General features: G+C 32.7%; 1 protein-coding gene across 3 annotated transcripts in view; it reads left to right on the top strand.

Annotated features, from left to right (window-relative positions):
- The first annotated feature begins 201 nt into the window (after positions 1 to 201).
- Positions 202 to 17,073, top strand: part of LOC110626910 (ubiquitin carboxyl-terminal hydrolase 8) — a 33,189-nt gene continuing 16,317 nt past the window's right edge. For all 3 annotated transcript variants that reach the window (XM_043961685.1, XM_021773096.2, XM_021773097.2), the window contains exons 1-5: positions 202 to 416; positions 799 to 1,053; positions 1,348 to 1,489; positions 8,397 to 8,456; positions 8,540 to 8,635. In XM_043961685.1, coding sequence (XP_043817620.1) covers positions 328 to 416; positions 799 to 1,053; positions 1,348 to 1,489; positions 8,397 to 8,456; positions 8,540 to 8,635 — 642 coding nt within the window. In that variant the 5' untranslated portion in view covers positions 202 to 327. The remainder of the gene's footprint in view (positions 417 to 798; positions 1,054 to 1,347; positions 1,490 to 8,396; positions 8,457 to 8,539; positions 8,636 to 17,073) is intronic.

The raw sequence follows: 17,073 nt of genomic DNA, 5'->3' as shown, positions 1-17,073 counted from the left end.
AATCTTTATTAAATAATAATTTTTTTTTAATAAAAAAAACTGAACAAATCTCGTCGGCTTTTGCAAATCTTGTCTCCATAAGTTGGTATTATTAAATTTTATTTTCTCTATATATTTTTCCCCAGAAATAAATTAAATATTTATTTCAAAAACAAAGAATTTATATATATAAATATTTATTTATTTAATTTCCCTCCTTGAATCCTCTTCACAGAAAAAGGAAACTCCATCTCTGTCTCTGTGTCTCTTTCTCTTTCATGCCCAAAATGATCTGCATTTTCTAAGCTCTCCCTTTCTCTCTCTGGCCACTCTCTTTCTCTCTCTACAATGGAGAACGGTTTAACCGAAGATCTGTCTGATTCAACTCCGCGACCCGACTGCGACAATGAACAGGGAATCTATTTCGTTCCCTTCAGGTCTCTCAATTTTCTTCCCATTTCTTTGCTTTCTCTTGTTTGCGTTCTCTTTCAAATCTGAACCTTTGATTCACTGTGGAGCTTCATTTTTGTTCGTTATAATTTGTGTGATGGGGTGGTTCAATTGCTTGGAAATATGAGATCAAGGACTATAAGAATGAAATTTTAAGAAATGAGATGAGAATTGAATTTGGACATATCAAATGTGTGTATTTTGGAATATCTGAAGATTCATTGTAGTTGTTTTCTTTCTAGCTGTGATTCCTCAGCATCCAAGCAAAGAATCTTATCGAAATATTTTTTTCTTCTTTTTTTGAATGTCATCGGACATGGGTGTGCCTGCATTTTGAAATTTGATTGAATTTGCATATTGGGTTTTTAGGTGGTGGAAGGATGCGCAAGATTCATTGATATCAGACGAATCCGATGGGAAGAGAGGGGTTCTCTACAAGGGAACTTCAGGTTCTTCCTATGCGGGTCCTATGAAGCTCATCAACAACATTTTTAACTCGGATCTTGTATTGAATTTGAGGAGAGAAGAGGAATCTTTGCCCAACGGTGAAAATGGTGAAGTGGGTGTGTCAGGGCGAGACTTTGCATTGGTCTCGGGAGAAATGTGGTTGAAGGCACTCAAATGGTGAGCGTTTTAGATTGGTAATTTCCCATATTCTGCAAGAACTGGTGGGATTGATGTGAAGAACATTGTGCACTTGTGCTTTAGGTGGCATGGAGTTTCAGTTAGCAAATAATTAAATATATGATCTTCATTCCATCATTGATTGGATACTCCTACACTTGTTATATTTAGAAGTTATATGGCAATCACTTATAGATATTGTTATGTACAGTAGTTTGATAACTTTATATGGCTCTATGTTCTATTCTGTTGCCTAAGAGATAAAAGTAATTACTGGTCTTGTTTCCTCTTCAGGCATAGTGATGCTAAAGTTGCATCCAATTGTGGCAAAACCTTTTCTGCTGCTGGAGATGATATGTCAGATGTCTACCCTTTGCAACTGAGGCTTTCTGTGCAGCGGGAAGTGAATTCATTAGGCGTAAAAATTAGCAAAAAGGTCTATTCATACACTGATCTATGATTCCACTTTTTGCTTTCATAAGGCATGCAGTTCTGTTATAGCTATCTTTTGCTATTATTTTGATTGGCTAGTCTGGAATGAAAAGTCATTTTGCTCTATGAATCTTGCACATGATAAGTAATAATTTTTGATTGGTTATAAGGAATTTTGTTGGTCAAGGTAACAACTTTTAGTAATTCTATCTACCGTCAAAGAGAAACCGGAAACAGCATTATGTCCTAGAAAACTGCATGAATATGTGTTGGTCCTTGAAAAAAACTTGCATTTCTCTTTACGTAGACACACCTAAACATTGCCATTATGATGCATCATTGTAAGATTTTTTTTTTCACCCTCCCAGGGACTTGTAAGCAATTTTCATTTCCAAAGTTTTTATGAAATTTTACACCCGCTAAGAAAATTTAAATTTGACTCTTTTATATGGTCTATGTAACAGAATAAAGAAAGGTTTAGTTTTAAGATTTCTGGTTTGTTAACCATGCCTTCTGATTTTAGCCTTATGAAGGGGCATTGGTCATCTATATAATCTTAGGGAAACTCGAATTTGACTATCTCAAGGAAACCCTTAAAATTAGGAAAATGAGCAGGATAGGCTAGGAAAAGTTAGATGGAGTTCCAAAACTATCCAGATCAATTTGCTTAGTTGTTGTTCTAAAGAAATGGAATGATTAAATAAAAATATTAATAAAGGAATGGACATCTGTGATGCATCACCAAGATTCCAAAAGTTGAGTCCCAAGAAACTTTATGTCATCTAGAGTATAGAAAATGGTTTTGACTTTTGAGACCATTTTGAAGGTTAGAGAGACAAAAATGACAAGGATAGATTATGGGTATCCCTTTCCGTGCATTATGTTAAAAAAAAATGATGGGCTTATATGACACATGAAAAGAAAAGGAATGAATTTCTATTTGGTTATCTTGTTAGAAAGGGATTTGCATTAATATTTCTTGACTAGAGCAATATTTTTGTAACTCCAATTTATAAAGGCCTAAACTCTTCACTAGGCATGCATCAAAATTAAATCTCCCAACTAGCCAATTTTCTTTCTTACCGTCCCCAATCCTAAATGAAATGAAATGCCTCATCTTATTTTTAGTTTTCACCATTATCCAAGAAATATTCTGAACAATGACAAATTATATAAGGAATATGGGAATATGTAATACTATTCTCAGATAAGTTCATCTTTAGACCAGAAATTATAAATAATACATAAGACATTTCTTAGTGCCTACAGGGAGTCCTTCTGTCCTTGCACAATATCCCTCTCCACTACCTTATTCATCTATCCGTATTCTATTCAAAACATAACAATAAGACTGAACAAAATGCGGGAGAATTGAGAAGGATTGCTCTGATGCTCGATTCTTGTAACATCGAAACCAAGTCCTAGGTTCCCCTTTGGCAATACTTGAACACATAAGAAGTGCAAAAACTATCATAGAAACCATGCCTTGTAACCTTTTCAATTCTGAAACAAGCTATTTTCTACTCATCCTCCTGTTCCATGAACTTCTACAACATAACGAGCACCAATTATGCATCTATATTTTGCGTTATCTCCATGGTAGCATTTGAGAACTAAAAGTGACAAAACACATTGTTTGTTAAATAACACCATAGTTAGAATCTTGTATACATAATCATCACAAAGCAATGAAACTTAAACTAAAATTTGTACTCTTTTTTACTATTCCATTGGCATAATACTTCCTGGAACACCCATAAGTTTCCTCTCTCTCTCTCTTTCTCTCTAATAGCTTCATATTTCCTAGGAAAAGAAAAATTCAATTGTAAAGCTATCCAAATTAGGATCTTCATTTTTCTTCACTTGTGGAACTTTCTTCCTCACCTTCTCTACTTCAAAAGCCCTTGCTAATCATTTTATTTTTCATCATAATGCAAATCAAAACATTTAGCCATGGATTTTAATCCTACTCCCTCATTTTTTAGGTCGTTATAAAAACTTATAATCACACCTTCCATTAATATTTAATACAAGTTTCATATTAATGTTTTCTATCTGTTAGAATTGATGAGATTTCTTAATTTAAGGAGAATATTACACTTTAATTTGGGAATAGTTGTCTCCATATTTAAGGAATACCCTTCTCCTTATTTTATGCCTTAATTTATGGATTTATGTCTTGTAGCTTTTCATTATAAATATGCATTATTTATCATGTAAAAAAATTAGAAGTGAATAAAAATGTAGTTCTTCACTTTTTTTCTTCTTCCTCATCCTATTTAATTCTTGAAATTAACACGGTATAAGAGCTTTAAAATTCTAGGGTCTCCTTCTTTTTCTTCTCACCTAAAAGTTCTACTCTTCTTCTTCACAGTTTAGAGTCGGATTTGAAGTCCCAGTTCCTTTCTCTCTTCTTTCTCTCTTCTTATACTGTTTTGTTGGGAACTTTTGGGTGTACTAAATGTTTCAATTGTGGTGTTTCTCGTGTTTAGACTTCTGTCTTGATGAAGTTTTCTTTGCCCTTACTTCTTCATTTCAGCTGAGGGTTTGAGTTACAAAGCTTATTTCCTCTTTTGGGTTCGAGTCCCAAAGCTGTAGGTTTCAGTCCCAAGCTATTTTCTCCTGAAATTCTCATTCTTCATAAATCAGAGCTAGGGTAATTCCTTCTCTGAAAATTCTCATATTTTTCTTCTACTCAAAGCAATGCCAAACCGTAGTTTGAAAACACAGATTCGAGAAGACTTTTTGCTGCTTCTCTTAGCTACTCTATTTCTAAGGGAAAAACCCAAAGCTGTCCCAAACCTATTGGTGAAGCTTCAAGTCTCATTGCCCACCTAGGCAGGAGCACCAGAAGAAGGTGAGTTCACCACTAGAATGCTGTTGCTGGAGAGAACCTCTATCTTTACAATAGCTGTTTATTTGAAAATAATAAAAAAAAAGATATCTTGATTTCACAACTTATGAAAAATCTTATCAAGAGGGAGTATTAGAACTGATGAGATTTTCTTAAGTTAAGGAGAAGATTACTTGTCTCTACAATTTAAGAAATAGTCTTCTCCTTACTTTATGCCTTAATTTATAGATATCCTGCAGCTTTTCTTTATAAATATGCATTATATGTCATGTAAAAGAATTAGAAGTGAACGAAAATGTAGTCCTTTGGCTTATTCCCCTTCACTCTGTTTCCTCGTTCTCCTTCTCATCCTATTTAATTCTTGAAATTAACACTTTCCACCTCAATTTTCTTATGGAAATTTGAATCCCATGTCCTACCACTAGTGAGTTGAAATCCTATGAAACAACCTAATATTTATATTAGAGATGACAATTTCAGATACGATCCATGAATATGACACGAAAGTGAAACAAAAAATAAAGGGTTAGGGTTAGACTTGTTTGTGTTTGTGTCTGTGTCAAAATTGTGTCAACCTATTTATAACATGCTAATAATCATGTTATGTCACAGGTTGATCTGCTTACCCGATTTGACACATTATATAACGTGCCTTATTATTCGTGTCACATATCGACCAATAACTCGCCAGTCTGTTTCGACCTACCAACCCATAATTATATTATTACAAAAGATATATTATCCAATATAAATGATTTATTTTTTATAGTTGGTTTCTATTTTTGTTTATTAAAATTTATTTAAATGTATTCATATAATATTATATTGTCTTGTAAATTTTTTTGTTAAAATATTAATCTATTAAATATTGAAATTTCACTTTCTTTAGTGTTAAATAATTAAGTTTTATATTTTGATATATTACTAAATTTATGAATGTTGAAGGTAAATATATAAATTTCATGTAGTATACTTTTTTCTATAAATATTAAAAATATTAAATTTGTATGAAAATGTGATAATTAAGTAATTTGAGTCATATAAAAATGTCTTAAATCATGTTAATAGGTTTATTCATGGTAAATCGAGTTACATGGGTCATGTTGTGCCATGTTAACTCAGTACAATTAAATAATTGAGTCATGTCATGTAACACGTATAATAAAAGAGTCGTGTTAGTGTTTAAATTTTTGACATGATTCATTAATTCTATGGACCTTAATTGTATTTTTGTCGAATTCATATCAACATGAACACAACTCGTTGACCCAATTTACCAAAGAACTTTGAAAATTCTCAAGAAGAATAGACCTAATGAAGTAAAGCCTTCTAATTGTGTTGAAGGGAAGATCTGATTAAACCTCTTATCTCTTGATCAAACACACTAGTCATCACACTTCCTCTCCAAATTGTTTCTATGAAGTAAAGAAACACATTGAGAAGCAAATGCCTAGAAGCATTCTCTCATTTACTAGGAAAAACAAAACTATTTTCAGGATTGGACACAAACATTAACTTAAAATAGATCATGGAATTGAGATTGGAAAAAGGAATATTTGATAGTGACCCATTATAATACATGATAGAATCACTAAATATATCATGCTAAAAGTCATTTGAGATCTTCAAATTTTGTCATTATGCAGCATAGAAGCTATAGATATGAAAATTCCTAAAAATAAAAAAACTTGAATCAATGACCGATTAGGATCACAAACATAAAATGTCAACAATTAAAGTCCTTGATCCCTAGCTTTCAAAAAGGAGAGAGATTGAGAAGGAATTGGGATATATAATCTACCTTGATTTTAAGCCTCACTTTTTATTTTAGCTCTTGAGTTTTAGCGTATTTAACGGATCGAACACTTAAATCTCTCTATAATTAGTTTGTCCAAATTAGAGGTCCTTCTATCTATTTTCTGCCATTAAAAATATGGAAATATTTGGGTGAATTACATTTTGGTGCATGAGTTTTAGAATAATTAATGAATCGGTCCTTGTATTTTTAAAACCAAATAATTAAATCACTCTATAATCAATCCGTGTAAACTTCAATCTTTCCATCCATTTCTTCTTGTTAAAAGCATGAAAATATCTGCTCTTTTTTAAATTAGGAATGTTAAGGAATTAAAGTTGCATCCATTTACTCTCATTTATTAAAATTTAAATATTTTTGGTCCTTTATTTTTTATTTTAAAAAAACACTTTAGTCTCTAGTAATTTTTATCTATATTTTTATCCATATTATCATGTTCAACTAGTTTTTAACACTTTTGTTTAATTTCCCTTAGTTAAAATATTTCAATATCTAATAATTTCAAAACTTCCAAAAATGGGTTTTCATTCAGTTTCCAGAAGAAGCTTATAATTTCTGTCATTTTTAAATGGTATCAAGTAGATTTAAGTAAGTTGTAGACTTTTACAAAGACTATTTTAGGAAGAAATTGTATTTTCAGAAGTTTAACCATCTAATAATTTTGAACTAACATCTATAATGGATGGAAGGACTATGGTATTGCATGGACTGAATATAGAGGGATTTTAAAAATATAGGAACCGACTAAATTGTGTTAAAATTTAGAGATTAAAGTATAATTTATCCAAGGTGAAATGCTTCACTTACACTGGTAGAGATTTAAGTGTTCACGAGAGAATTTTAGGTATTTGAAATGTTTATTCTCTCATGGACCTATTAACTAACAAAATTTATGAATGGAAGGACCTCTAATTTGGATAGAATAATTATTGAAGGATGTATGTGTTTATAGATGTAAATATAACAATTCAGTTTTTATATTTTTAACCATCTAATAATTTTGAACTAACATCTATAATGGATGGAAGGACTATGGTATTGCATGGACTGAATATAGAGGGATTTTAAAAATATAGGAACCGACTAAATTGTGTTAAAATTTAGAGATTAAAGTATAATTTATCCAAGGTGAAATGCTTCACTTACACTGGTAGAGATTTAAGTGTTCACGAGAGAATTTTAGGTATTTGAAATGTTTATTCTCTCATGGACCTATTAACTAACAAAATTTATGAATGGAAGGACCTCTAATTTGGATAGAATAATTATTGAAGGATGTATGTGTTTGATTTTAAAAATATAAAAACTGATTCGTTAATTATGCTAAAATTTAGAAACTAAAATATAATTTATCCTAATAAAAATGTCTTGTTGAACCATAGTGGCTAATGTCCCTAGACATTTGTGAAAAGGAAGCAGAAGCTACGAGTTTCCCATAAAATTTTAGTCTTTAATTTTATGTCATCTAGACTTAAAGTGCAAGAAGTCACTCCTAAACCATTATCGAAAGGAAGTAAAGACTATCAGTTTTCGGTAAAGTATTAGTTTTTGGTTTTAGTTCAACAGGATGGACTTATAACGCTGGAAGTTATTCAGTGAAATATGGGGGCTTTTAAGCATGAAGGTCCACAAATGATTAATGATATAATAAGAGCCAGTTTGGCATTGTGGTTTAGGGTCAACAGATTTTTTTTTTTTTTTTTTAAAACATCATCTTAGGTATTATTAAACAACAATTTTGAAAATATTGTTTTGTTATTTTGTTCTTATAACTAAAATATTTCAATGTAATTTTAATCATTTTCAATTTTTTAACTAATACATTTAAGACAATCTTTTCTCAACAACAGTTCCAACAGCTATGTTGAACTAATCCTAAATTCAAATTCCAATTTGCCAAAAGCTTATATCTCCAATCTTGGTCAAAATAATTAATTTATAAAATCATTTTTGATATATGCTACAGGAATGTTGCTTATTAGTATCTTAACTTTCCCTCTTTTGTATGAATGAAAAATAACATTTTCACTATTCTCTCTCTCATAAGTTTTTGTTTGGTGACTTTGGTCCCATAACAAATTGTGTGTGAATGTAATTTGTACTCTTGTATTTTACTGTTGCCTTGGTGGATAAATGCGTCGCGTGCATTGAATCATACCTTAAGAAAATGTTTATACTTTATGATGTGAGTTGAGCTCAGATGATATTTCTATTACCACTCACTAAACTAACAATTTTCAGGACAATTCAACTGAGCTTTTTAGAAGAGCTTGCAAGATTTTTAGTGCTGATTCTGAGATGGTACGCCAAACTTTTGTGCAATGGATGTAGCAGTTATTTGTTGAGTATTAATAAATGACTTTCAAACTTGTAATTTTTCACAGCTATACATATGGGACTTTTCGGGGCAAACAACTCAATTTTTTGTTAATGACAAAAGTAAGTCCCCAAGAGATTGTCAGCGGCCTCCAGATCAAGAGGTAAGCTTTGGATTTTTTGGTTTTCTCCGTGATGACATGCTTGATTCTGTTATAATTCACTTTAAAGCCTATTGGGTATGTAACTGACTAAGACCTCACACAGTCTTACTTTATGATCCACTAAAGCTAGGCTGTGAAATCCATGTATGTGTTTGTGTTTTGCATAAAAATTTTTATTCTACCTGCTTTACTAATCCTACATATATATGAAACTGAATACAATAGACTACTGCTGCTTTAAGTCTGCCATACAACTTAGAAGTTGCTTTTGGTGGGGATTATTAGTTATCTACTAACTCTTGTTCCTGACAATATTCTTGGTATTTGTATCATCTACAAAACCAATCCATGAATTATGATGTTCGACCTTTCAGATAATTTTTTAAGTCTCATAGCTATTTGATAAGGATTACTTGGTGATTAGAAAACTTAATTATTGTCATATTTCACCCATTGATGGTGAAGTTACCATGCGCGCAAAGATATTCATAGAGTGGTTAAGAATTTTGCCAAACCTAGGTTAAAATTTCAATTCCCAGCAGAGAGGAAATGGTGGAGTGGAAGTTCCATTTAAATCATTATCAAAGGTTTGTGCAGGATATTGGTGTAGTGGCCATTTCAAGCATTCATCACAACACAGGATATTGGTAACAACAAATACTGATGGAGATAGGAACGGATAAATAATTGAAAAAGAATTGTTTAATTACAATGAACAGTAAACAGTCCAGGACAATCTTTTTTCCTTTGTATTCAGAAATTTAGCCTTTTTCCCTTGTAAGGGGATGTGAGAATAAAAAATAACACTATAATGCAATAAATGGAAGGAGTAACTACAAAACTAATCCTAACCTAACTAAAATTTGTTGCAATCAAACTCCCATCTTTCAAATCCTTTCTATTTAAGAATGATTTATTTTAGAAAAAAAAAAATTTTTTTAGTACCTGAGATATAGCATAATTAATGGATGTGTTCCTCTCTTTTTTAGAAATGAATAGTTTCCTTAACGGCCATTATTCCAAGGTTTTGTAAGGAACCATTACTGTTAAGGTTGTTATTTCATGGTAATAAAAAATTGTGTCGATAACGGCTATTACGGCCGTTACATAACGGTCACGGTCATTATTGGCTGCGACTTAACAGCCATAAAGGCTGTTACCTTCGTTTGATGGGTAGAAATCTTTAGAATTGCTGCAAGAGACCTGTTGCAATGTAGTGTATGAATTGTTGAAGGTAGAAGACACTTTTTCTTCACATTTGAAGCCTTCTGCTTTCCTTGCAATCCAAAACCTAGAACGGACAAGCAGAACTCTTCAAAGTTCCTACCACAAACAAGAATTAAATACTGACGCTACCGACCTTAGTGACTTAGGAGACCCCACCTCGATACAGACTGGATGAGCCGAACATGACTTTATGAGACTCGATTAGATTGCCGACCTCCTATGCGTTGGTTGTTTCCTTAGTACAACAACCAAGATCATAAATGCGTACTGTAGGTATGAATTAGCCGGTTTCATATTTATTATCCTATAGCCCCTCATTAATTAATATGCCTCTTGATACACTTGTATAAAAACATTTCTGTCCAGTTCGATGGGGACATGGCATAAGGGGCGTCACAAAAAAGGTGTCGAACTCTCTCTCTAGGACACTCACTCAGAAAATCTCGAACACATCCTCTCTCTTTTCTCCGAAACTTTCTCTTTTCTTTTCCTCTTTGTTTTATTTCACTTGACACCACCTAAATGTCTTAGATCTAATTTGAGCTTTAGAGATCTAATTTCTAATTTGAGCGTCGGAGGGTCTTCATTAGGGCATTCCCGGTGGACCCCTGATCTTTTTTTTTCAAATTTTGTAGGTCTTTTTCTCAGCATTGAGAATAGAGGGACCTATATAAAATCTCAAAGGCATTCTCTTTTCATTAAACCAATCACAGTTCATCGATCTGCCAATTAAATCAAATCACAGTCCAGGTGTTCACATCTGGTGACCCCACTGGATCTCGGTTTATCAGTAACCTATTAGTATCGGTGTAATTGTCTAATTGCCATTTGCTATCCTTAGACAAGAACCATGACAACATCTTAAAATTCCAGATTTTACTTAATTGCTTGATCTTTCAATCTGATTAAAAGCTCTAGCTTCCTCTCCACAAATGTGGAATCTTATTCAATGCTATATCTATTCCTCTTGCTAGGTACTACGTTCTAAGAAGTAAACATTTCATTAACAAACTGTTTGTTTCAAATCAATTACAAATATATATTTCATTCGAAAATGAGTTCCATTGTATGGTATGAACATAACTTAAAATGCAAAATTCCATTGATTTCTATATATTTTATGTTTGATGTAATTTCATATTGAAATTCATTTATCCACTTCTTACATTAGAATCAATAGTAAAATAAAGATTTTCACTTTCCTTCCCCTATCCCAAAAAAAAAAAACCTTGTATCCAATAAAACATATGAATCATAAATATGTGTGTATATATGGAAAGTATATTAACAACATAAATAATGTGTTTCATTATTTAAGTGCATAATGATAGAGAAAAATAGGAGAAAATGGGGGGCGAGGGGGATAGGGAGAGAAAGATAAGAAAGAGAGATTGCAAGAGAAAAAGGGAAGAAGCAAGGAGAAAAAAGAGGAAGGAATCATGTGTGTTTGTGAGGAATACACATGATTTGTTAGTCTAAGGAATTCATTTCAAATTCATCAAATTTGCTAAGAATTGATTTTAGTTATAATCAATTCTATGAAATTGAATTTCTATAATTAAAGTTTATTCCCTTCTCTTTTAAAGAAAAACCAAACCTACAAAACTTGTAATTCAACTGAATTTCACAAATTAGAACCAAACATGGCCTAATGCTTTGATGTAACCCAAGTGCTGAACAACTTCCTACCTAGCACCTACTCAAGGGACTTGCCTTTGTAATTAAAGAAATTTTCTTAGGTTATTATGCAGTACATAATTAGGATCTTCCTAGAAAGGAAATCTTTTGAACATCCTGGACTTTTAGCTTGTCATAATAATATTCCAATGGATACCTACATGATTTTTCAGTAACTAATGAAAATGAACATCCATACAATTTGTAATTGAGCCTAGTCAAATCAATACAATTCTACATTGGAACTTGGCTCAACTAAAACAACTTGAGAATTGAAACTCAACTGGATATGGTACTTGATACTTGAGTTTGACTCGACTCAATTTGTGGGGCGTGTTTTGTTTCTCCTTATCTTCCCATACCACTGGAATGGGGCATTGATTTTTATTCACTCGGTGAAGGGTGGGGGATTTATTTAAAATCGCCACTTGGATAAATACTAGGACAAATAAAGGATGTGCATTGCTTCATGATTCCATAAGTCCTTTTGGCCTAGATTCAAGGTAGTAGGTACAAAGAAGGGAAGGTATTAGACACCCTTTGCTGCTTAGAATAACCACTGGTCCTCTATATGCATTTTTTATGTTCTATCTTATTATATTAGTATGGAATTCTTATTCACGTGAATGTATTTCTACTATTATTAGCCACCCTTCTCTGTCTGAAAGTTGCTGCTTAGAATAACCACTGGTCCCCTACGTGCATTTTTTATATTCTATCTTATTATATTAGTATGGAATTCTTATTCACGGGAATGTATTTCTACTATTAAACAGCACACAAAGCAACAAGCACCCTTTTCATTGCATAGTTTTGACCCTAATCATGTAAGGTTTCTATTTTACTTGAGGTGAGATATTTACCTTGTTTCTCTAAACACATGTTGCAATATTTCTTTACATGCATAAGATTCATTTAACAAACAAGTATATACCTAGCATGCATGGTATCTAGATTTTGGTTTTAGTACATGGCAAATTATAAAGTCTACTAGGTTTCTAACATGCATCTCATATATTTTAAATCTAGTTGCCCTAGGGTTGTTACACATTAACTATTTTCGTGCAATTGGTGGGCATCAACCCCTAAGCATGCCAACCATGTTCCTAACATGCCATGTTTATTTTAGATTATGAATGGTTCCTATTTTAATTACTAAAATCATTATATGCATATTAGGCAAGAAAAGCACATAAACCATCTACAGAACGGAGGGAGGAGAAAAAAGATTATTACAACCCATTCTACAACTAAAAAAAAAGACTTGTACCTTTAACAAGCTAATCTATTACAAGGCCAATTTGGCTGAATATCCCATACAAAGGGCCTACAACATGGGCTTTTGGGCTTTAGAAGGGCTGGGACCTCTCCTTGGTCTCCATGGGCAGCGGGTCACATATGGTTAGGCTGTGTATTGGGTTGAGACACAAACCAACCTATGTTCTTTGCATGAACACATCTCGGCCAGCTTTGCTTTTTTGCCTCTTTTGATTCCTTTGCATGTTTCTTACCAATTTACATAGAACCGTAGAGAATAGAAAATTAAGCCATTTGTAAAGATATCTCAATCAAATAAGGAGTCATAATCCAACTATGAAAGGAAAACCTCCCTTGTTGCAACAAGGACACTTGGCCAAAGGGAGATGGGAAGCCCCAGCTACCAGTTGCCACTCTAACCTTTTTAAATCATAAACAAACATATTAGCACTGTAAACGTCAAGATTAAATCAGAAAATAATAGAAAATAAGTAAGCAAAACATGAAAAACGTGAAGCTCTTACCACTGCCCTTGATTTCTAGACTTGATTACAAATTTTATTAATTATGAATAAAATAGCAAACATGCTAAAAAATTATGAAAATTTCCAGAAATGAATCTAAAACATCATTTTTAAAGAATAGAAAAAATAATGAACTCAAAATCATTTACAGAATAATAGATATAGGATTAGAAACTCGGCTATCCTTGATAAACTCAATTTCTGAGGGCCGATTTTGCATCCACTTTGACATAATGTTAGAGGCATGGATGTAAGAAAATCAAAATACAACACTTTTAATTCACTTCTCAAACCATTCTTAGTAAAAGCTCAAGGCGCACCAAGGCGCCAAGGGATCTTAGAGTCTAGGTGCATGCCTGAGTGAAGCAAGGCGCGAAAATAATAAATAAAAATAAATGATCTAAATACTATACATTTAGTTGGGATATTTATGAATTATATAGACAATGTATTTAGTTATTATGTTATTAATTGCATATACAAATATATGTATTTTATTATTTATTTCATTACATTTGCTATTTTGTTGCACTATTACTACCATTATTGAGTGAAAATCATTGTTAAACTGAATTACACTAATTTTATTTTTAATCAAGTTATAATATTAAAAATGATAACTTTAATTATCTAGTCTATCAAAATTTTGTGTTACTGTATATTTAATTTTCAGATTATGTTATATGAATTTTATAAATTTATTATGAAATATATATTAATATAAAAGTAGTTTTAATATTTAAATCATAAAAAATTAAAAATGCCTGAAAATAAGAAATTCATTAGTAATTAGGAGCAAGTTAGGCACTTTTGCATGTTAAGATTAGAGCTGAACTGAACTGTAGAAGCAAAAGCAGTGTGTCAGTTACAGAGAGCTAGAGATCACAAAAAGTAGAGGAGGAAATCATGCCTTCAAGAAGCAGAAAAACATAATGACAAATTGTCTTCACAAAAAGCAGAGGAGAAATTACGCCTTCAAGAAGTAGAAAAACATAATGACAGATTGTCTTCAAGGAGTGGAAGGACAAGAAGAAAGAAAGAAGAAAAGGGAAGAGAAGAAAAAATCTATATGATGTCTTTAAAAAAAAGCAGAAAGTAGGATGAGAAGAAGAAGAAATAAAAGACAGAACTTAGATTTTCTTCTGCCCATTCCTGGAGTTTGGATTGCTTCATCTTCTTCTGCCCTTTCTTCTTCTACTTTTTTTTTTCTTGTTCCGATGACTTGGATAGCCTAGTGTAGCTAGAGGCATGCCTGGAGCGCGCCTTGCGCCTGGGTGTGCCTTGGCCACCTGGGCTTGCCTCAAGAAAGTCGCTCACCTAGATGGTGTTAAGGCACGACGCCAAGAGCTTGGGTCGCCTTGAATAACTATTGTTATAGATTATAGGAAGTAAATATATTAATATAGGAAATAAATATTGATAGATGGGTTAGTCCCTTAATCTTAGGGATTGTATAATCATAGACTTTATTTTCCTTCCTGTTTAGATACCGTCTTTTATATATAAATAGGTTGTAATCTTTATTACGAAATACAACATCAAATATTATATTTCTACATGGTATCAGAGCAAGGTTTGTAGAGATTTTTTTTCTCTCTCGTCAAGTTTTAACTTTTTGGAGACTCAGGACTCCTGTTATTTTGTGTTATCCATCTAGGATAATATTTGTCTCTCACCGTTCACCTAAAGAGGATGCCAAAGTCGTCTTGCAGCCCTTTTGTCAGATTTGTGGTTCATTTTCCGTTTGGGTGTTGGGTGGATGCGTCTTTTTGATACTATTCATTTGGGCTACCCATAAAGAGTAACTTTTGGAGACTTAGGACTCTGTTTATTTGGGTTACCCATAAAAGGGTAACATTTGGAGACTTAGGGCTCTGTTCATTTGGGTTACTCATAAAGGGTAACATTTGGAGACTTAGGGCTCTGTTCATTTGGATTACTCATAAAGAGTAACGTTTGGAGACTTAGGGCTCTATTCATTTGGGTTACTCATAAAGAGTAACGTTTGGAGACTTAGGACTCTGTTCATTTGGGTTACTCATAAAGGGTAATATTTGGAGACTTAGGGCTCTGTTCATTTGGATTACTCATAAAGGGTAATATTTAAAGATTTAGGACTCTGTTCATTTGGGTTATCCATAAAGGGTAACATTTGGAGACTTAGGGCTCTGTTCATCAGGTACTGTTCACGAGTACTGTTCATCGGGTACTGTTCAAGAGTCACGAGTATTGTTCACGGATTCGAAATTCTATTCACAGTAAGGTGATTAGTCTTATTAATCATTCTGAATTTGTTAAAAGAATTAATGCAGTATTTGGAATTTCTATATTCTAGCAAAGGGAATACTTCTCGTATTTATGATGTGTGTAAGGCGTTTTACCAAGCTAAGAAAATGTGGTCTCCCGTTCTAGTGCTGAATTTGAATGTCCAGTCATGGCAAAAAACCGTTTGTGAAGTTTTGTGGGTACGTCAATTATTGGAAGAAGTTGGGTTTACAAATTCGGTGTCTGCTAAGTTGCATGGGACGAGTTGATTATATATATAACAAGTTGAGCATGATTAACATTTATGCTCCAACTTGAGGGGGAGTGTTATAGATTATAGGAAGTAAATATATTAATATAGGAAATAAATATTGATAGATGGGTTAGTCCCTTAATCTTAGGGATTGTATAATCATAGACTTTATTTTCCTTCCTGTTTAGATACCGTCTTTTATATATAAATAGGTTGTAATCTTTATTAAGAAATACAACATCAAATATTATATTTCTACAACTATGTCTTAGACTTGATTTTAAGATTAAGAATTGCCTCAAAAGATATTTTGAAAATTAAGTTACAGGTCATTAAAGTCACGCCATCTATAGGAATATATCCAAACTAGTGTTAATTTTGCCTCTCTTAACGTCAAAAAAATCACAACTCTATGTACAAAATGGGATTTTATCAAAGAATATATGATAATTGAACTGATTTTATGAAAAAAAATAAAAATATTTAGGATATTGTCGTGCCCACTGGTTCGAATGAATTTTCAAGCAGTTTGATGGTAAGCCTTATAAACGCGTGCACAAAGTTGTTGTGTCCCCAAATCCTTTATCACTTTTTTGATAGAGAAATTTCAAGTGTAAAAACAGAAAAACAAGATAAAAAGACCCTTTTTATAAAACATTTGTTGATTAATCAAAAGCTTTTACCTTCTTGTGAATGGAAGAATGAAAAAGAAAGAAAACAAGGCTGTTGGTGTCTTGGTAGTGAGGAATAAGGTGTTTTGGTGGCTTTGGTAGTTGCCTAAGACTACTAGGGAGAGAGTTTAAGGCTTTAAGAGTGTGCAAAGCTGTTGGTTTGAGTGTTTATGCCATGTGTTGTGAATGTAACGTGATCTCTTGTTGTCTAGGGTGACTGAAAAAAGATGAATACATATGATGGTTTGATTACCCTAGTTTTAAAAAGGAGATCAAGTCTCTCTTTCTTATCCCCTTTGGTCGTCCAAATTCCATTCAAAAAGGGAGATCTAGCTTATTTAACCTCCTAATGATTCAAATTAATCGCCAAAGATTTTGAAAAATTATAAGAAGGACCCATATCATCCCTTGTGGCCGAATGAGCCTAACAAAGAGGGCCTAATGGGCTTTGCATCTCCATTTGAAGCCTGTGAGGTCCTTAAACATTCAAAGAAGAGACTTGAAAAATGCAATGGGGCTTCATGCCTCAAAGTTGGGCTGATTAGGTTTCCAACAAAACTCCTA

Source organism: Manihot esculenta, chromosome 11, assembly GCF_001659605.2.
Source record: "Manihot esculenta cultivar AM560-2 chromosome 11, M.esculenta_v8, whole genome shotgun sequence".
Classification (NCBI taxonomy): Eukaryota; Viridiplantae; Streptophyta; class Magnoliopsida; order Malpighiales; family Euphorbiaceae; genus Manihot; species Manihot esculenta.
Note: the sequence above shows the minus strand (reverse complement) of the source record. Positions and strands in the feature narration are given on the sequence as shown.